General features: G+C 40.2%; 1 protein-coding gene across 11 annotated transcripts in view; it reads left to right on the top strand.

The window, feature by feature from the left end:
- The window catches only part of phldb1a (pleckstrin homology-like domain, family B, member 1a), a 36391-nt gene extending 23360 nt beyond the window's left edge, over nucleotides 1-13031 (top strand). For 6 of the 11 annotated variants that reach the window (XM_083771240.1, XM_083771241.1, XM_083771242.1 and 3 more), the window contains 12 exons: nucleotides 116-280; nucleotides 879-1010; nucleotides 1448-1609; nucleotides 2816-2959; nucleotides 3723-3836; nucleotides 3944-4013; nucleotides 5582-5729; nucleotides 6986-7076; nucleotides 7409-7555; nucleotides 8676-8895; nucleotides 10812-10897; nucleotides 11916-13031. In XM_083771240.1, coding sequence (XP_083627366.1) covers nucleotides 116-280; nucleotides 879-1010; nucleotides 1448-1609; nucleotides 2816-2959; nucleotides 3723-3836; nucleotides 3944-4013; nucleotides 5582-5729; nucleotides 6986-7076; nucleotides 7409-7555; nucleotides 8676-8895; nucleotides 10812-10897; nucleotides 11916-12056 — 1620 coding nt within the window. In that variant the 3' untranslated portion in view covers nucleotides 12057-13031. The remainder of the gene's footprint in view (nucleotides 1-115; nucleotides 281-878; nucleotides 1011-1447; nucleotides 1610-2815; nucleotides 2960-3722; nucleotides 3837-3943; nucleotides 4014-5581; nucleotides 5730-6985; nucleotides 7077-7408; nucleotides 7556-8675; nucleotides 8896-10811; nucleotides 10898-11915) is intronic. The other 5 variants (XM_083771245.1, XM_083771244.1, XM_083771246.1 and 2 more) reach the window with 5 other exon arrangements.
- Nucleotides 13032-22066: the final 9035 nt, after the last annotated feature.

Here is a 22066-nt window from a genome sequence, read left to right as displayed (position 1 = left end):
TAAATAAATGAATCGACACAAAAACAATTCTGATCTAATTCACCCCTACCCCCAAAATTAATATTCGTTTTGATTATTGAACCGATGAGTTGGATTAACTGTTACACCTCTACAGGAATCTCTTCACATCAGCGAGCCTGACCTCGCTAATGAGGAAGGTCTGCTTCCTAGCGCTCGCTCTTCTCCCACCTCCTCCTCCTCCTCCTCCTCCTCCTCCTCCTCCTCACACATCCCCTCCCCCGAACTCTGTCCCGAACCCTGTCCTGTTAGGCCACAAGAGGTAACACACAACAAAACCCTCCTTCAGACTAGAGCCCGGCCGATATGTACGTCTGGCTGATATCGGTCATTATTTGACTTATTTTCTCAAACAGATATTTTGTTTGGTTAAAAGTGTCGGTGGAGTCGGACTCAGAATTGCCATCGTTCGGGCTCTACTTTAGAAACAATCTAACAAATGTGTGACAGCCTGTTTGTACACAGTAAAATCCTAAGCAAAAAGTGTTTGCTGACTAAAATGAATGCACGACATGCACGTGCTGCTGTGTTTTTACAATTGCCCAAGCCTCAGTTTGTATCAAGTATAAATAATCTAAAGAAATGGTTCATTCTGCTCACCTCATATAGAAACATATGTCATATGAACATTTTGAAATGTGAAATATACATGATATTTATTTATAATTCACTTCATAGTAGCTGGATGATGTGAGAATGTGTGACATTAGTTACTACAATGAATATTGACCTCAAAGGCAGAGTGCATGTGAGTGGGGTTTGCAGTGGGAAGCGATTAAGCGAATGCAAGTGAATCGTGTTTGGAGTATTTCTCCGGTCAGTCATTTTCTATATTCCCTGTGTTCTGGCTGTTGGTTCAGGAGTACCTCAGGCTGTCTGATGTCTATAAGATGTATGGAAACGCTTCTGTCCTACCACACCCTCCTCCTGCTCCTGCTACTGTCCACTGCCTTTCCTTGGCCGTAACGTTAGCCCCGGCTCTGCCCTCTGAGGTAGAACCACTGCCTGCTCTTTGGCATTCTCTGTTTTTCAGTAACATATCTCTAACTAACCATGGCGCCACAGGCCGGAAATAGCCAATCTGTAAGCTCACAGCATGTTGCGGATGGGACACGTTATGAGTTTATAGATCGGCTATTTTCAGCATACGATGAAGTATAAATCAGGCTGTACTGTGCCCAACATAGTACCACTGATGTTGTAGGCTATACATGATTTGCTTATTTCGTCTTATTTTCTGTTTCTGCTCTCTTTCCCTATATCAAATGTGTGTGTGTGTGTGTGTGTGTGTGTGTGTGTGTGTGTGTGTGTGTGTGTGTGTGTGTGTGTGTGTGTGTGTGTGTGTGTGTGTGTGTGTGTGTGTGTGTGTGTGTGTGCGCGTGCGTGTGTGTGTGTGTGTTCATTGGTTGTTTTGTTGCTGATGATGAAGGAGTACATCACAGTCAGTCAGTTAAGCCAGATCTACAGGATGCAGATAGTTGACTCCGCCTCCGCTTCCTCCTCCATCAAGTCATTCCAGCTCCCTCCCCCTGTTCCCTCCTTACTGTGCCACTCAACTGCATGTGGCCCTCCCCCCTTGCTCTCTATGCAGGTGTGTGATTCTTGCCTATCACGTTCACCTATAGACCGATTCCGTAGCGGTTTCATGGTCGCAGCCTACGTATTTCCTGTAGGCGGACTCGACGTAGCTGCGGGGGTAAAACCCTCACCAGGCGCACCTCTTCCACTACAGTGAACGGCAGAGTGACTGATGTTAGTTTGCCTCAAACTTTACTCCTTTACCTGCTTTTTTACTAACACTAACATTACAAAGATGCCCAGAACATCGAGATGAACCTGTGTAGTTTATGGCTGCTCCAACAGTAGTGGCAACATTAAAAAAACCTAAAACGGAATGTCTAATATCCACCGCGGTGGCGGAGACCAGAGCCATTGAGTAATGGTTGAGACGAAGCAGTGAAAGATACATAACGCCAGACTTTAAACGCCACACTTTAAATGCTTAGTATGAGGTATAAAATACAGCAGCCTTGTGTTCATAAAACAGAAAGATTGGGTATTGGGTAAGACTGAAATGATGTATCTTTCAGGACCTTTCAATGCTTTGTCTCAACCATTACTCAATGGCTCTGGTCTCAGCCACCACGGTGGATATTTTGACATTCCGTATTTATTTATTTTTTATGTTGCCACTACTGTTGGAGCAGCCATAAACTAGTAACTACACAGGTTCATCTCAATGTTCTGGGCATCTTTGTAATGTTAGTGTTAGTAAAAAAGCAGGTAAAGGAGTAAAGTTTGAGGCAAACTAACATCAGTCACTCTGCCGTTCACTGTAGTGGAAGAGGTGCGCCTGGTGAGGGTTTTACCCCCGCAGCTACGTCGAGTCCGCCTACAGGAAATACGTAGGCTGCGACCATGAGACCCGCTACGGAATCGGTCTATATGATAACCCCATTTTTTCACAACTGACCTCGCTTTCAATTCATTGGAAAATGATTCTTGCTTTTTCTTTACTTACATTTAATTGCTCAAAGAGGAAAAAATATTCTATAAAAAAGGGATTATCGCTTTATTATTGTTATGACAAAATAATAATTAAAAAAAAATATATTACCCTTTCAACTAGACATTCAAGGTGAACTTTACATGCTCTTCTTTGCCAGTGCAATCACCATAGAACAACACAGGCTTAATATCGTACTCTCAAGAATACTGCTACTGTCCCTTTCCCTTTTACTGCCTGCTTGGAATGCTGCTCTTTTCTCCTTTGGCTGAACACTTTCTATCATCTCAGAGCCAATTTGATGTGAGCAGGCAGGCCATGCCTGCACTGAACCTAGAGAGGTGGTACCAGGACATCATGGCTCTGGGAGAGATCCACCAGTCATGTCCTCCTCCATTGCCTGCCAAGTCTCTTTCCACACGCAGACAAGGGCAGGTAAATTCTCGCACGTCACTTTTTCCTCTCTCATCTAACTGTGTGGATGGGAAGACGACAGATATGTGTATGGAACCGTCAATTATTTGGTTTGATTGTTGTTGACTCAATGAGACGCTAACTTTTTTTTCCACTGGGCCGTATACTTCTATCTTTAAACTTGTGATTTTTTCATATAGAAAAATAACATGAACTGAATATGTACATCATCAGCGTTCGCAGCAAATGTCTTTAGCAGCAGCAATGTGGGATGTACAATGGAGAATTTGATCTCCTACCCCTGCCATCTCAGCCAGGCCGATGGGCCAGGAGGCAGAGATTATGTTTTTGCCACGTCCATGTGTGTCCCCGTGTGACCGTCTCTGCACATGCAGCCAACCACAGACACTGCTGGACTGATCGGCATGAAACTGCATACCCATCCCCAGTAGGCTAAGGAAGAACCTCCAACCCATCTTACATCAAAACTGGCTTAAGGGAGGACCGGCCCGGACCGGCTGGCCGGCGGACCACGTGGTCACGCTCATGTTACTATGACTCAGCATAACCACATAACGAGTTCCCATGTGCAGCTACGCCCAAATATATGTGTTGTCTATACGGCATTCTAATTATTTGGGTTCATGTTTATTATGCTACTGATTACAACACTGCAACAGGAGATAAATTAGACCCGTGTAGAATTTGTCTCTACACCTCTGTTTGTAGGTGTCTCGAGTCTCAATCCAAGTGAGAAGAATATTAAATGCAGTATTATTTTCAGGTATTTCAGTGCAAATCAGATGGAGACATTGGACAGACGGCATCGTACTCTCTTGCCAATAGTGTCTCGGCACCGCCACACTCCAATGGAATGGAGAGAAATGCGTCCAAAAAGGTCAGTGTCTTAATCACGCACATCTGACAGAATGTATTGTATTCAGCTTGAATTACTTCCTGTCATTGCGTCTGATGTCTTCCTTGTGTGATATGCTGGGCATGCAGCTGGCGTTAAGAGAACTGTCAAGTCTTCCAGACATGGACTCCAGGAAACAGCTGGCTCTGCAGATTAAAGGTAATGCTGTCCCTCAGGGATGATCATGCATATCACATTTAATGGCCTATATCAAATGCTTTATTACTTTTATTTTTGGCAGATTGTTGACAGGTTGAAAGGACATTCACTTGCATGTCATTGTTTATTCACAACTTCTGGACACATAATTGTAAATGTAGACCAGTTTTGGTCACGCAGTGAGACTTGAAATTTGCTAGCCATAGATAATTCAGCCTTGTTAACCCAAAAAGTATTGGTAAGCATTAACAATTTAATGACTATGACATTTTTAAAATAAAACATATTTTAAAAGAAAGTTGCGAATAGACAATGACATGTATTGATGAATAGTTCTAACCCTAGTGTCCCTATTTCTATCTAACATCTTCAAAACGTTTTTTGATCATTTTTAATAGTCAAATCGTTAAAGGTTAAAGCCTCTTGCTCCTGGCCTTTTAATGGGAAAGGGGAAATGGTGTGTCTTCTGCCGGCTATGTGTGTTGTCCAGGAGTGACAACTCTGTCAGAAGACCGAAGTAGAATGACATGTAAAGCAAAGGGTGGCAGAGACCCTCACAAGCACTAGAGGGCACTGCAATCCTTCCAGTGGTGGACACAAGAAAAACAAAAAATGAGAACCGGTATCTGTACTTTACTTAAGAATTTTCATTTAGGATACTATTTTTTCCAGTTCACTACATTTCTAGCAAGGACAAAAGTACATTATGAATTAACCACCTATTTATTTCAAATATAGTGAAATTAGCAGATCTACGAGACCTACGTGCCTGATCATGTCTGGTTGCTGCTGTTTTCACTATCATTGATTTATTTTTCTTCTGGAAAATGTCTAAATCTCACTGCATTGATATACAAAAGAAGATACTTTGTAATTTTGAATACTTCAGACGGAGCAACTTTCACTCGCAGTTAAGTAATATTTTGTCCAGAACCGTAGTTTTTAGTACTCAAGTACCGGGAGTCACAGTACACACAGTACTTTGTCCACCATGTTCCTCAGTGATCTCAAGAAATCATTTTGGCAGTGGTGGGAAATGTACTTAAATTAAAAGTATCAATACTACAATGTAGTAATACTCTGTTACAAGTAAAAGTCTAGACAATCAATTCAACATTTGTATAAAAGTAGCCTACTTGGTATCAAAATGTACTTAAAAGTACCAAAAGTAGAAAGTACTCATTATGCAGAATGTCCCGTTTCACAAGTTCTTAAATGTATACAAATTATTTGAAAATAGCAGATCTACAAGCTCACAATTCGTCGCACCACGATGCATTGTGAGCTTGATGATAGGCTATTTTCAAATGGCTGAAATGTATATAGGGCTAAAGTGGGTAATGCATGTTTTGTAATAATAATAAAAATCTACAAAGTAATTAGTAACTAAAGCTGTCAAATAATTGTAGTGGAGTATGAGATGTACTGGAGTAGAAGTAAAAGTACTGAAAATTGGAAATACTTTGGTAAAGTAAAAATACCTCAAAATTGTACTCAAGTACAGTACTTGAGTAAATGTACTTTAGTTACTTAGTTTACACCACTGCCTTTTGGTCTCACACACACAGGTGCTTCTCCTATGGTCCATCACTCCATTCTACACCACCAGACGCCGCCTAGTGGCAGCCAGGCATACGACACCCTCAGCCTGGAGAGCTCAGACAGCATGGAGACCAGCGTCTCCACTGGCAACTCCAACGCCTGTTCGCCAGAAAGGTGAGCGTCTGTGGAGGGAAGGAAGACGAGGCTTCTGGCTCTGTTTCCATGGGAACACTCAAGTCTGCCTTGTCTCCCCGAAGAAGGGTCACCAATGCTTTGTTCCCCCGACAACATGTCTGCTGTCTTGACTAGTTGTTAACGCTGCCTGTTGCCATGCCAACGTTTTCAAGTTTTTCAATGTTTCACAAGAAAATATTTAGCTAACATTCAGTCAAAATGTAAGCCAGTTTGCTGGTGTTCACTGCGGAGCTCTAAAGCGCTAGAAGAGTTACCACTCACTGTTTTTATTTTATTTTAGGTACATCTATATCGTCCCTGTGGGGAGGGAACGTCATATCTTTATAATTCGACTTTTTATGTTTTTTCATCAGTCAATGCTGTACTTTGAAACTACAGTGTCACTCAAAAGTAGTGAATACACAAAACTAAGTCAAAGTGAAATGGTTAATTGTATCTGTGGGTTTTCGTAAAATGTATGAAAAGTTGAAAACCCACAGATACAATTAACCATTTCAATTAGCTCAATATTTAATATTGAACCAAGTTTTTAACAAGAGCTTGTGACTACATTCATTTTTCCATCTCCTGAAAAGTAACCGTTTTCCCTTGACAGCTGCATAGTGTTTATTTCCTTGTCTAGCCTTGTAGTGCAGGTGTTGCAGAGCACCCACTTTGAATGCTATCATCAACCCATAATCATCAGTAGGCCATGTAATGGAGCAAGTAGGCTCTACTGGAGTACTGGAGCCTACTGGCTTCGATTAGGAATCGTGGAAGTGAAATTACTTCTACAGAAGCAAAAGCATCGTGAAACTGACCAGTTAAGACTAAGGTTAGCGAGACTGAGGTTATGGTTAGGGTTGGTAATAATGCAGGTGGCCCTCAAGCCCTGCCTGAAGGCCAGAAGTCTAGCTGCCTTGACCGGGCAGACTCAGATTTTAATGTCTCCATGAGAGGTCAGAAGGCGGGTGAATGTTGCAGAGTAGCCTAGCCTGTAGCCCAGAAGTCTAATTGATTGATTGATTGATGTATTTATTAACAGATTGGAGAATTACAGTACATTTCAAGCACAACTCAATATCTCTATCAATATCTCTCATGGTCAGGGGGGATTCCCCTTATTAGATGAGCAATTGGGTTTCCAAAAGAGGAAACCCATGTTACACATGGTTGCACATGCCTCACACTGTCTGTCTGTCTGTCTGTCTGTCTGTCTGTCTGTCTGTCTGTCTGTCTGTCTGTCTGTGTTGTAGTGGCTGTGGGCTGGAAGCCCAGAGGATAGAAGACATGGAGAAGCTGTTAAAGGAGGCTCAGCACGAGAAAGCCCGGCTGATCGAAACTCGGGTGAGTTATCAACAGCATTTCACCCCAAAAGCCCATAAATGGTTTCTATTTGTATTAAACTAAGTAAAGACCTGTGTTTAAGGGTCTGGAAATCACAGAGGATTATTATAACAACAAAAAACTACTCTTTAAGAAGCTGTTTGTATATACACATCAGGGACATATTTTACAAACACCCCTGATCGGGATGTGTGGACTGCTGACGCTGAGGCACTTTGTTTTGCAATATTTGTCTGCCATTAACACCCCTTTTATCCCTCTTTACTCTCCCATTTCTTCTCCTCATATCCCCATCTGTTGTCCCCTCTCCTCTCCTCTCCCGCTGCTCCCAGGAGAGGGAGGTGCAGGCTCGGCGGCAGATGTTGGAGGAGGAGCGGAGGAGGCGCGAGGAGGCCGAGAGGAGACTTGAGGACGAGACGACACACAGACACAGGCTCGTGGAGGAGGAGGTGAAGATGAGAGAGAAGCACTTCTCCCAGGTCAGTGGAGCAGCAGGACAGAGGGATGAAACGAAGGAAGAGGGTAAGGGCCTGGGGGGAGGGGGGAGGGGGGCGTTGGAGGCAGGGATGAGAGACTCAAAGGGGGGGATGAGTATGAGAAGATCAGACGAGTGTGTTAGAGAGGAGAGAAGAGACACACAGAGGAGGTATGGGGTTAAAGCAGGTGGAGATGGAAGGAGGGGAAGGGAAAATGAAGAAAAAGAGCAAGATTATGATTGTCCGTAGCAGGGAAGACAGACATTTAACCTTTCCTGACTTTTATCTCTCTGGCTCTATCCTTAGTGTCTGCAGTGAGATTAAATATTTGGGCCACATCATCTCGAATGACCTCTCTGATGACAAGGATATATTTAGACAGCGTCGGATGTTGTATGCGCAAGGAAACATGCTGTGTAGAAAATTTAGCATGTGCTCAGTACCGGTGAAGATCTCACTTTTTAAATCCTTTTGTACACCCCTGTACACCGACCACCTGTGGTGCCGCTAGGAGGCCAGTTTCAGACGATTGACAGTGGCCTACAATGACTGTATGAGGCTGCTTCTGAGAGCTCCAAGAAGCTCCAGTGCAAGTCAAATGTTTGTCGGTGTTGGGGTTCCCACCTGCTCTGCTGTGCTACGCAATCTTATGTATAAATTCATGTGTAGGGTATCTGAGTCAGTAAATGACATCATTAATGTCATCACTAACACGATACGTAGTTCTGTCAGGTTCTCCTCCAGACTGTGGAACCATTGGCGAACTTGTCTGTATGTTCGAAACTGAATATGGTGGAACTCTTTTTATTGTATATTTCTTTCTATATTATTATTCTTTTTATCTATTGTGTTGCTGTTCTGTACTGTGATATGGATTCCCCTGAGTCTGCAATAAAGAATCAATCAATCAATCAATCAAGAAAGAATGGAAAGGGGGAGTAGAAGTAGAGCAGAAGAAAATGGCTCAATGTAAAATAATAATACAAATCATCTTGCCTGATCACGACTTTTCTTCTGTGGTGTGACTAATCGAAGTAAATAATTATCCAGTTACGCGCAGCAGATCCAATTCACCACAATCACTTGTATATTAAGCTTTTGTCTTTTTCTCCCCCGCCTGCAGGCCCGTCCGATGACGCGCTACCTGCCTAACAGGAAGGAGGAGTTTGACCTGCGTGCTCACGTGGAGTCATCGGGTCACAACATAGACACCTGTCCCTATGTCATCCTCACCGAGAAGATGTGCAAGGGCCATTTGGTCAAGATGGGGGGCAAGATCAAATCGTGGAAGAAACGCTGGTTTGTCTTTGACCGCTTCAAAAGGAACTTCAACTACTACGTGGGTGAGGCCCCCTGCATTTAAGCGGATTAAAAGTGCTGCGATACCTCAACAGCTTGAATTTTAAAAACAAAAGAGCTTTGGTAGGATTGGTAGTATTCTTACTTATTTTTATGTCAAAAGAGAAAACATATTAACCAAACGTGCACCCCCAGTGCATGCAGTCTTGGCTAGCACTTGTTATCAAAGCCGTATCAAAGATACAATACAAAACCTGGCCTTTTTTCTGTTTGCTCCTCCTACATGCCATAGTATGAGTTAATTAACACTCAGACCCTCAGTGCTCTAAACACTAGGCAGGTTTAGTAACATCAAAGCTTGATTATGATTCTCCTTCAATCACAAACATTCTGCTTGGCTTGGTTTACACAGTAGTGTCATTATTTCTTTATGATTAAATTGATCACTATTGTGTACAGAACATAGACATTCCAAAGTACTTGTTTTATACATGTTGACCTTCCATGTGAAAAGGTTGCCAGCAAGTCAGACCTGTTGTTCTAGGTTATTTCTTACATGCAAGAGTTACCTACATGTTTATTTGGTCAAGACTTCTCTCTCATATGACGTAGTAAGATCATGTGTATCCTAATTGAAATTGATTTGAAATTCATCACACTGATAGTACATCAGACTGATAGGAGCAACCGACTTTCGAGAAATTAACTTGTATGTCCAAAACTTTAACACCTACTACTTTTCAGGAAAAGGAAAAAACTGTGTTCCAATGCCCAATGCAGTTATTATGTAGTGACAGACAGCTATGTAATACTTTTTGTTTAAAGGAGGGAAAGAAATACTATACTAGCTATCGACATTCTACAGTACAAGAGCGCATCGCAATGCAACAAGTTGAGAGCTTGTAGATCCTCTATTTTTCCTACTTTTGCACAACACTTCAACACATATACTGAAGTATAGAAAATGCCATTAAATTGTGAAGATATGAAGATACAAGGTTTCTGCCCGACAGCGGCGATATCCTTATCACTGAGTCCCTCGTTCTCTCTGCTTCTCTTTCTACTCAATTGCCTAGCCTTTTCACCCCCTCACTCCTGATGAAGATCATGGTGATGATGATGATGATGAAATAAGATGCAATACCCTCTCAAGATGTGTTTTTCTTGGGGAGGAGGGCTAGCTCCTGGCTTCTTCGGGACTAACGAAACAAACGCAAATTTCAAAAAACATTTATCTCATTACTAAGCAGATTTGGGCGTGCGGAAACGGGAAGCAGACGACAAAATGTGGGACGGATTTCAAAAGAATGCCTTTAATTGTCTCTGGATGTTTGTTTTATTGCCGTTCTGGAAAAGATGAAAACAAGAAACTGTTTATTTGAACAAGAGCAAAATTCAAAAACATCTTTTTTTAGACGTGTTTTCCAGTGCAAGAGATGTTGGACAGGAGGGGACGATGCTCTATATCTCAGGGAGGCCTCTGGCACAACCCCCATTTAATATCACCCAAAGAATGATGTAGCCTAATTATCTGACATTGGGTTCATCCTTAAAGCATCCTCAGAGTTCTCTGGAACACAATCACTTAAATGCCTCAATCTGGTGCAACAGATAGAATTTGGAGTTGGCTCCCATAGAAGTGGTCTTACACACACACACACACACACACACACACACACACACACACACACACACACACACACACACACACACACACACACACACACACACACACACACACACACACACAAGTCGTCAATTAGTCAATTAGCCACAATTATTATTATTATTATTATAGTCAATTTAAGTCCCCGCACTTCTGTATGCAAATTACATCACGCACATTCAGAACGGGTAAGGACTAGTCATTCTGAACTCTGACACACTTTAAGATGTGTATGAAGTTTCCACCTGACAGCGACAATGTCTTATCTTCCTGTTTTTTGTCCTCTTCTTGCAGATAAGCATGAGACCAAGCTGAAAGGACTCATTTACTTTCAGGCTATTGAGGAAGTTTATTACGATCACCTACGCAGCGCCACTAAGGTAGAGAACGCTCATATCTTACTATACAAATTTTACCTTCATATTTATTTTATTACATGAATAAGCAGAATAAATATTGTTTTGTATCCTACAAAATATTTTCTATGGCAGAGTTAAAGAAAAGTGTAGATGTACTGATAAATTACATTTCTACTAAGAAACGTTATTTTTATCTCAATCAAAAGATTAGGATGTAATAGTCCTCAACAAGAGCAGCATGTAATGAACTAAACAATAGTTTAATAGAGGTTATGCACTATTGAGTAATGGGAGTCCAGTTATTATTGTATTATTGCAAATTGCTGTTCATGCCACTTGTATACTACTGACTTTCAAACGTCAGAATCAGCAAATCAACAAAAGTCAGAATCTCAAGGCACACCTGGTATTTATGATAATAAATAATAACTAGAAAGGTGCAATTCTGGGAAATTGCAAGTGTGGTTGCACTGATGCGAGTCGCGAGGAATCCACTGGGAAGTGAATTCCGTCTTACCATTTATATTATATATTGTGATATCATGTGAAGCATGACAACAGTGACAACAGTGTGTGAAGCATGACCAAAAGCTTAACTTTTCTGTGAAAAGTTAACAAAAAGCAGGTTCACTTTGCTGGCAAATAATTCTCGGATAGAGAACAATAGTGTTATATAGCAACCACACTAATAATAATAATAATAATAATAATACATTTAAATGTTCCCGAAATAGGACGTTTTAAAGTGGTAAAAAAGGTAGTGTATAATTTGGCTCTTAATTGGGAAATGAGTGCCCATAAAGTAACGTAAAAGCAAATCATAGCTTGTTTTATAGCTGTATAGATTGGAATAATAATTGACTGCCACAAATTCCCACGGCACACGTGGACAGTCCTCGGCACACTATTTTGGAACTGCGGTTACACTGTATTGTTGCAACACAGAACTGTGAGGAAAGGTGATGTGTAACAGGTGCAGTTTGTTGTTCTTGATGTACCACGTCTCCCCTCCTACCCGTGTGTCCTGTTAATCCTCCAGAGCCCTAACCCATCTCTGACATTCTGTGTGAAAACCCATGACCGCCTTTACTACATGGTGGCCCCATCTCCTGAGGCCATGAGGATCTGGATGGATGTCATAGTGACTGGTGCCGAAGGCTACACGCAGTTCATGAGCTGAGGGGACGCTCAAGAGACACACCTGGGTCGTAAGAGAGACATGTCTGAGCAGCCAGACACCTGAGCTGTGTGCTGCTGTACCACTCCCAGTCACTGCCCGATGGGGGAGATTCACCTTGAGGGGATGTGATGATCATGTGACAGATGGACATCTGAAGGAGAGATGAATAATCTGGAGCTCCCACGAAAAGCCTGATGCCTTGAAGCAAATGAAGGTTTTACCATAAAAGGCCTGTATTTGTAAGTGATAATTGTATTTATATTGTCTTAAATCCAGAATGAGGTAGGGGGGGGGGGATATATGCTGCCTGGAAATGGGTCTATCAAAGGAACTGTGTATAAAAAGGATATGACATAAATCACATTCTGTTTGTATTACCAAAGATAATATTACAATTACTACAGTGCTTGTTTCAACACAGATCTTACTGTTATATTGGTTTTATATATAAAAAATAAAAATAAATAAAAAAACAGCTCACATTGTTTACACTCCTAACATAAACATTGGATTACATAGAATTGATTCTGCTTGTGATTGCATTTTATTTCTTTATTTTGCAATCTGTTCATTGAATTACACAGAATTGATTCTGCTTGTGATTGCATTTTATTTCTTTATTTTGCAAACTGTTCATTGACCATTGTTATGATTAACAAGGAACTTAATTTGGTAAATATTTTAACAATAAATTAATAGCTATGTTTAAATTTATTTGCAGAAACAATATAAGTGTCAGATATATTCTTGATGTAAAGTTCGGTCAGACTATTGTAAGAATATTTGTTTTTATACTGTTCAATGGGCTTTCATACACTAACACACAATGAACATACTTGTATTTTGTAAACACGTTTATGTCAGAGGAAACATTCTGGCAGCATTCTAACCACAGGAACCATAAAATGGAGAGAAGAAAAAAAAGAATATTGTAACATTATCACATATATACTAAATAAAAATGTCTACACATCTGTTTTGTCTGATAAGTGTGTGTGTGTGTGTGTGTGTGTGTGTGTGTGTGTGTGTGTGTGTGTGTGTGTGTGTGTGTGTGTGTGTGTGTGTGTGTGTGTGTGTGTGTGTGTGTGTGTGTGTGTGTGCGTGCGTGCGTGCGTGCGTGCGTGTGTGTGTGTAACTGCGTATATAGTTTTTAAACGTATGAACTGGAGGTGAAAATTTGAATATTTCCACAATTTTTATGTCAAAACCCACGTCCAAACTGTTCCAGTGTGTGTGGGGAGGAAGGGGAGAATGTTTAGGCCTGTCACAAACATGCAAAACGATATTATACTATATATCTGATTGACTTTTATACCACTTAAATGGTATAAAAGATGGGTTTCTCTAGATCGGCTAATTGCCGATCACCAATCGAGTAATTTGGAGTGAAAATCGGCCGATCACTGATCGGTGGCCGATCGATCGAAGCACCTCTAGTACGAACACATACTTAATTAGCCCTCATTAACCATAATGAACTGCAGTTTCTGAATCAAGATCATGCTTGGTGTCCCCTTCAGTAAAGATTTAACAAATTGTATGCTGTGTATCTTTGCATTATGAGAGTATAGTGGCTTAATTAGTAGTGTTGCTGTCAACACTGACTATCTACATGATCTGTTATTAAACTGCCCCATATACAGGATTCATTCTTTGGTTGCTTCAGAAAATACATATTCTGCTTGGCCCTAAAGTATGTAAACAAACAACAGAAACACAGCCTCCAAACATCATGTACTGAAATTACATGCAATTTATCTACACATGATTCAACACAGAGAAATTCTTAACAGTTTTGAGAAGACAGCTAAAAGAAATCTCATAGAAAAAAGAATCAACATAGATTCTCTGCTAAAGTGACACTATAGGGAACATTTTATATGACTATTTTGTCAAAATAATCCTTCTCCCTTGTGAAATAATGCCAGTGCACAAGTGCATGCGTTGACAGACAGTAACTTCTGGCTGGGCTGTAGGCCTATTATATTTGATTACCGGTAACCTAACCCTTCAACACCTGAGGCCGATTCTACAAATGCCTTCTAAATCAGATTTTTTCAAGATTTTTCAAAAATGTAAAAACAAATAGCAAATGTAGGAGATTGTATATCTGCTATTTTCGAATTGCCAACGCAAAAATCTAAAATGACACAGATGCTTTCCCGGTTTTAACAGGTTAATAATCGCGGAAATCATTGCAAGATGAAAGATACTGTCTGTAATCACAGAAGCACACTCTGACAGGTAGCTCCAATTAGCCCAAAGTTAACATTGAGCTGGAGAGTCAATTTTCCATCCTCTGGCTCAAAGTGGTCAACATGCTATTGGCTTTGAACATATCAGAGTTTGCACATAGCCTCACACATTCGTCTTTGGCTGGCACTGAAATAGATTTCCACATCCTGCCTTTCATTACCATGGAACATCTGCCATGGAACAAGTGCCTTGCTGAATAAATAAACTGATATTTAAGAGGGTTGTGAGATCATTACTGTGCTGATGAGCTTGACTGACACACTTCTTCAGTTAAGTAAAACTGAAATATTCATGAACAGTGTATAACAAAATAAACTGTTTCAAATGTAACAGCAGATAACAAGTGATAATAATCAGGAAACAGTCCTCAGTGAAAAGCCAGTACTGACCTCATGAGGGCAACAAAAACATTAATTTCTATACTAGGCAAGTATAAAACTTAAATTGACTCACTGTTGTGAGAAACTTGGTGATGACTGTATGGATATCTAAAATCAGTAGCCTGGCTTGGCCATACTAATATTACAATCTGCCCAGGGCATTTTCTTTGCACCGGCAGCTTCGTGTCTGGCCCCTGCGAGGCTATAAAATCAGTACTTGTTTTACAAATTATAGCTTTGGGAGATGACAAAGACACTAAATAAAGTGTATTTGTAAAATAAAGTAAATATAAGAAATGTAAAAATAGATAGATAAATCATACACAGACAGACACACACACACACACACACACACACACACACACACACACACACACACACACACACACACACACACACACACACACACACACACACACACACAGAGTAAGCCACGTACATCTCTTAACAGAGCGGTAGGATAGAGCGGTATAAATTATGTTGTGAATAGTTACCCTAATGAATCTGCCTTTAAGAAAAAGATCTTATATCTTGAAAGCTCACGGTTGATGGACAAGGAGCCCCAAGGGTTCTAACGGCTCAGACTGGGAGGATCAGACTGACACATCACAAGCCTAGAGAAACTCATTGAGGAACCACTTGGGACACACCTGCACTCAACGATGTAACCTTGCACAGTTTTAAAGCTAATGGATGTAAAAGGAATGGGTACAGTAGGTAAAGAGAGTGAGTTCAAATCTGTGGCCTGTGAATATTATATATGATTTTAGATGGTCTTGGGTCTTATTCTGAATCGTCACTGTCCAGCAGAAACCAACTCCATTTTTCAGGTTTTTCAATATTATTATTATTTTCTTCCATAAATTATTATTAGCTATTGAACACCCTTTATGTCTGAGTGTTCAATTGTTCAAGTGTATTTGGAACCAATGGGAAGTATTCAAAAGTGCATCTGACCAAATCACCTAACTCCATTAGGAGTAGGACCCTCAAACTGTCTGCTAAAGCAGCTAACTGGCAACATGCAAGTAATTGGCAATATATAAAGTCACAACACCAACTTTCATGAGGCAGTATTACTTTGGTTTTCTTCATTTCTTGAAAAAAATGATATTTTTCATTTCCTGACAAATGAATGTTTTGGAGTTAGGTGGTTTCTGCCCAACAGCAGAGATATAATGTATAGTGTGTAGGTTTCCTAATTCTGTGACATCCCAGAGGAGAACAAAAATAAGCTGTAGTCCTCCAAATCAAACACCACTAATTCACAGCAGTGTCCTTAAGGAATAGTAAATAAACTGAATGGCATGACATGCTGGATTACATCTGACATGACTGATGTTGAATACAAATTATGTTAGTCAACTTGATTAACACATTTTAGCCAAATACCCAACCAAAATGAAACAATTTGTAAACTAAAAACATACAAAAGCATGCAAATAAATGTTAGTTCTGAACTTCATGTTTTTAAATCATGTTCAAAGAGGGCCAAAACTTGAGGACAATAAATTCTGAAAGCAATGATGATGAAACGATGATGTAACCCTTACTAATGTGCTATACATGTACTTTGCATGCAGCGTCTTCTTTTCTAACTTCTATGGCGATACACAAATTATTGAGACAATGAAATTGGCTATGAATTAATGGGCAGCCTCGCTTGTACACATGTACTTCATTTAAATGAGATTTTGAAGTAATCTGTTGGTCTTACTTCTAGATTTCACCTGTTGATCTATACTTTATCAGCTATACTAGCCAAATACAGATATGCCCTGATTGAAATCAATTTAAAAGACATATGTGTTTTTAAATCAAGTCATTACAGTATGTACGTTGTGATCATTGACAAATTAAAAGTGTATATTATGGAGACAACATCGAAACTCATAGCAGCATTCACTGTAGGCAACAGTGGATTTGTCTCATGGTGAGAAAACAGGGAGTCCTCCGTGGACCAATTAAACCAGCTGAGAGAGCAGTCAGCGATATCCTGGGAGACCTGCTGCTAACTTCACCAACCACTATTATCTCAATCTGGTCACTGTTACGACTGCATTTATCTAGATTGCATCAGGTTAACCTTCTACAACTCAAGCTTCTCTAATAGCAAATTATGTGTTGGCTACTTTACGTGACAAGAAACAATGTCTTGTTAAATAGCTCTTCAGTAACTGAAAGACTCAATGATGTATTTCCCAAGATAATCTGATGAACACAAGTGACTTTTAAATGTATTGAAAGACCCCCTTTCACATCCAAGCATTGATTAATAATCAGAAATCTCAACAAACTGATACTTTACTGTACATTTTAAATTGTCTGTTTAGTTAGGTTGAAACACTTACTTACACTTACTGATAACCATTTTATTTGAAAACCAACCACCACAGTGGTGGAAGAAATACTCTGATTATTTTACTTAAGTACTGTAAAAGTAGCAATACCACAAAGTAGAAATATTCAAGTAACAGTCCTGTATTCAAAATAGTAAGTAAAAGTACTCAGGGGGGAACCAGAAACAAGGCCACATATACTGCAAAGCAGTTGATATTCAGAGAGAGGGGGGGGGAGAAAACAGACCTACATAGAAACAAGGCCTACAGAGACATTCTTTACCACCATGCCAGTCATGAACCAATATCCCTGTCAGTGTCACAACTCACAACGAACCTCAGCAACATACACACATAACCTACTGTTTTTCAGTCTTCAATTGAAAATTAACATTTGGAATTGATGGCTGTTATGAAGCCCAAAACCTCTAGTTTGAACCAAAAGGAAATAGCAAAGTGATCAAGAACCACGTATACACATATACTGTTCCCTGTTACAACTCACACCTTCAACGGCAGATATAACACACAACATACAAACTGTAGATTTACATCAGCATTCAATTCCAGAGCCAGAAACAGTTACTGAACATGTTTCATTGCCACCCAGTCATTGGGTCCCAAAATGACAACAGCTTGAATCACACATAAGCAGCAGCAGCAGCAGCAGCAAAGAAGCACACAAACGTAGCTGTTCATGGAGCTACGTTGGTTCCTACCTTGAGCCATCTTCTACTTCACTTCATTGGTTGTGTAAGTGATGCCTCCGGCTCTCTCTCTAGTTCATGATGAACCCTCCATGCGGCATCTCCAGTCATCTCCAATCTCCATCCTCCATAGATCTGGCTATCTGGCCAGTACTTTCCTCCCAGTATCAATGGCACCGACCAGCCTCATTCTCCTGGCTGCCATATTCTCACTCAGCCTTGGATGTTTAGTACTGCAAATAGCATTCTGGTGTAGTGCAGTGGCCAGGGATTTAGGGCAGGCTTTAGGGTCCAGCATTCACAGCATGTCACAGGAGAATGGACTCAGGGCTGAGAAGCTGAGCTTGGGGGTCTGGGGTCATCACCCTGGCTAGTGTACCTGTGGGGCAGTTTGAGAGAGACACCATAAGCTTTGAGTATACGGTAAGTAAGTAAGGTAGGTAGAAAGAAAGTGAGCCACATACTGTACAGTGTGTACACTGTATAACTGTTACAACTCACTAGCAACAGCAGACAGTTATTTGCAGGGTTATATCGTCCGATACCGATTCTGATACCAATATATTACATTATTGACAATGAATGGAGAATTTACGTCATATGTGTATGAGCAAAACAGCTGTCAGTATGTCTGTCGGTGGAAACCCTTGGCCAATAAGGGACCACCATTCTTGGTGATGTAACTAAGGTATGTTTCAAGGTTGGTAATTGGTATAAGGTCAATAATTGATTAGAGCGCCCCTCACTTCAGACGGGTGTGATGATTGTTATATTATATTTATATTGAACTTGATTTTGTTTTGCTGGTGAAAGGAGATGGTAAGCCCCCCTCCCCACTAACAGCTGACGCTCTTAAAGAGACAGGCAGACTCTCTGTGAGACATTATTATTGCATCATCAATATCTGTGAAAATATAGATATAGATATGCTACCGATTATATTGTGCATCACTATTACGGTAGTTTTATATCGGATAAATAATACATTTTAGGAAGACAGCTTTGGGGGACTTTGGACATGTCTGGACCAGGGTATCCTTGAAATAAATTGAGAGATAGAAATCTAAATGTGCCTAAATGCCTAAATGCCTAAATTGTAAATTGTAAATGTGCAATTCAGGTTGTAAAACTTTCAATTAAACCATCATTGGTAAACACAGTTAAGTATGAAGTTTCATACAAGGATTTGGTGCTGTGACACCCCAAACAAAACATTGATCACATTTGTTTGTTCATTTCAGCGACCTCCATATCACTCACACACGCACACCAGAGGTTAAAGAGCACACTTGAAGCCTGCTCAGGGAGTGCCTACAAATTCACTGTGTCTACTTTCTAGGGCAGTGGTTTTCAGCCATTTTCATGTCAAGGTCCATTATTTATTCTCTCAGACCCAAAACTTGCCTTACAATATTACTTGCGCAAGCAGAGCGCGCAAGTAATAGTTTCGCCCGGTCCGTATGCACCGTCCCAGCCAACCCGCCACTTTTGATGCGTATGCAAATAAAACAGCAAATTGTGCCTGATTTGCTGGGACCAGATTACATACATGACCATATTTCTTACGTCATCATTGAGAGCTAGTCATACATTATTCTATATATATGTAATTTGTAAAATAAAATAGCAAATTGTGCCTGATTTGCTGGGACCAGAGTACATGGTGTGTATATGTATAACTAGCTCTCAATGATGACGTAAGAAATATGTGGATTAAAGGACCCAATGCCAGAGTGTAATTGGTCTTCGATAGTGACGTAATGACGATATGTTTTAGTGTTGGGAGGATTAAAGGTAATGTTCCTGTGTATACATGTATGTAACCTGGTCCCAGCAAATCAGGCACAATTTGCTGTTTTATTTATTTGCATACGCATCAAAAATGGCGGGTTGGCTGGGACGGTTTTTGGCACAAAGTAACCACAGTATACCGCTAATCAACTTACAAATTACATATATATGTATGACTAGCTCTCAATGATGACGTAAGAAATATGGTCATGTATGTAATCTGGTCCCAGCAAATCAGGCACAATTTGCCGTTTTATTTGCATACGCATCAAAAGTGGCGGGTTGGCTGGGACGGTTTTTGGCGGAAAGTAACCACAGTATACCGCTAATCAACTTACAAATGACATATATAGTATATGTATAACTAGCTCTCAATGATGACGTAAGAAATATGTGGATTAAAGGACCCAATGCCAGAATGTAATTGGTTTTCGATGGTGACGTAATGACGATATGTTTTAGTGTTGGGAGGATTAAAGGTAATGCTCCTGTGTATACATGTATGTAATCTGGTCCCAGCAAATCAGGCACAATTTGCTGTTTTATTTGCATACGCATCAAAAGTGGTGGGTTGGCTGGGACGGTTTTTGGCGCAAAGTAACCACAGTATACCGCTAATCAACTTACAAATTATATATATATATATATATAGTATATGTATAACTAGCTCTCAATGATGACGTAAGAAATATGTGGATTAAAGGACCCAATGCCAGAGTGTAATTAGAACTTGTAGATCGGCTATTTTCAAATGGTCGAAATGTATAGGGTTGAAGTGGTAAATGTATGTTTTCTAATCAAAATTAAAATCTCCAAAGTAACTAGTAACTACATTTTTCAAATAATTGTAGTGGAGTAAAAGTAAAAATGGGCTCTGAGATCTAGTGGAGTAGAAGTTTACAGCGGTCGAAAGTACTTGCGCGCTCTGCTTGCACACTAGTTGGCCATTTATGGCCTACTAGTGTGCAACAAGCAAGTATGCACTCGACAGAGTGCAGTTCTAGTTTTGTTATATTTTCGTTGAATAAGATGTTGTCCACAATTCCATGCTGTATTTGATGTGGTACCATCCATAGGAGAAGTTTATAAAAAATACCAATTCTTCTACATTACCTAATTGTGTAGACTTTTTGTAAATTAAGTAATGCAGATGTTTAACAATAATTGTTTAACAATAAAAGAGCATAAAATGAAACCAAATGGACACAAAGAGCGTAAAATCCTATAATGGTCCATTTGGTTTCATTTTACGCTCTCAAGAGTTAAAGATCTATAAGGGTCCATTTGGTTACCAACTCTCCATCATTTAAGTTTAACTGTGGCGATGGACCCAATTCAGGCAAAATTATAATACCTAGATATGCAACTCAGCAAGTGAAGTGGAGGAATGACTGGCCAGGATGTAGGAGAAATGTGTGTGTGTGTGTGTGTGTGTGTGTGTGTGTGTGTGTGTGTGTGTGTGTGGAGAGATAGAGATAGAGAGAGAGAGAGAGAGAGAGAGAGAGAGAGAGAGAGAGAGAGAGAGAGAGCATTGTAAATCTCATGGCAACAGCTACCAGACAACAAGTCTAAAATAGGGGGCAGTGTCTGCTATTACTATAGCAACAGGAGAGAAGCTCATTCAGACAGCTTCAGGATTTGCTGAAAGGGGAACAACAAAGCTTTATTCTTTACATAATTCTCATTAACAACTATTATATTACCATTACAAAAAAAACATTCCACTGTTGGACTCTGCAAATATGTTAAATGTAATGCCTGGAAGTCTTAAGTAGGAAGAGTGCCATGAAAAAAAAGCATTCTCCATGTAAACAATTGGATATTAGTCCACAATAAAATAAATCTAAAAAAAACTTCCAGTCTATCAAGGATTAAAAACAAGCAGAGAGGGTAATTCCCATGCCATTGTGAAATGTCAATTTCACAGCTCATTATAATTTCTCAGAGCAGCTGTAATGTTAAATTAACACCCTACATAGTGGCATGTAATAGCAATTGCACGATGGAATAGTAGCATGAAAATCTATCATAAAAGCATGAGTTATTAAATTATTCTGTCTTTGTGGGGCCGGCCTATGTTGAAGAAGAGATAAACTGTCAGTGAATTGAAACGTCAAAAGTGAAAAGGGGATAAAAAACGATGGAGCTTGCCCCAAAGTAGCCTCGGAAACCCCAAAAGTGACAAAAACGAATTTCACCCATTGTTTAAATAGCACCTGTTTTCTCCTTTAAAAACAAACCGCCTGCGGTTTCCGAGGCTACCTGTAAACCTTTGATGTGATAATAAATATGATTCTGATTCTTTACCATTAAAACCATTTGAGCCACTCTGGAGATGGATGCCTACAACATTCCACAGATTCAAACTTCCATCTTGTGTGTCCATTCCATACTACTTGGTGGTTTGTTTTGTTTACGTGGAACATGTGCACTGCACAGTGCACACATCCGCATGAAGAAAACATGGGGACGATGCTTTGCCTCGCCTACCATTAACCAATCAAAGTTGCTAGTCCATCCGTTCCAGCCAATGAGAG

Source organism: Protomyctophum parallelum, assembly GCF_964188405.1.
Source record: "Protomyctophum parallelum genome assembly, chromosome: 1".
Classification (NCBI taxonomy): domain Eukaryota; kingdom Metazoa; phylum Chordata; class Actinopteri; order Myctophiformes; family Myctophidae; genus Protomyctophum; species Protomyctophum parallelum.
This window is presented reverse-complemented; position numbering and strand designations above follow the sequence as displayed.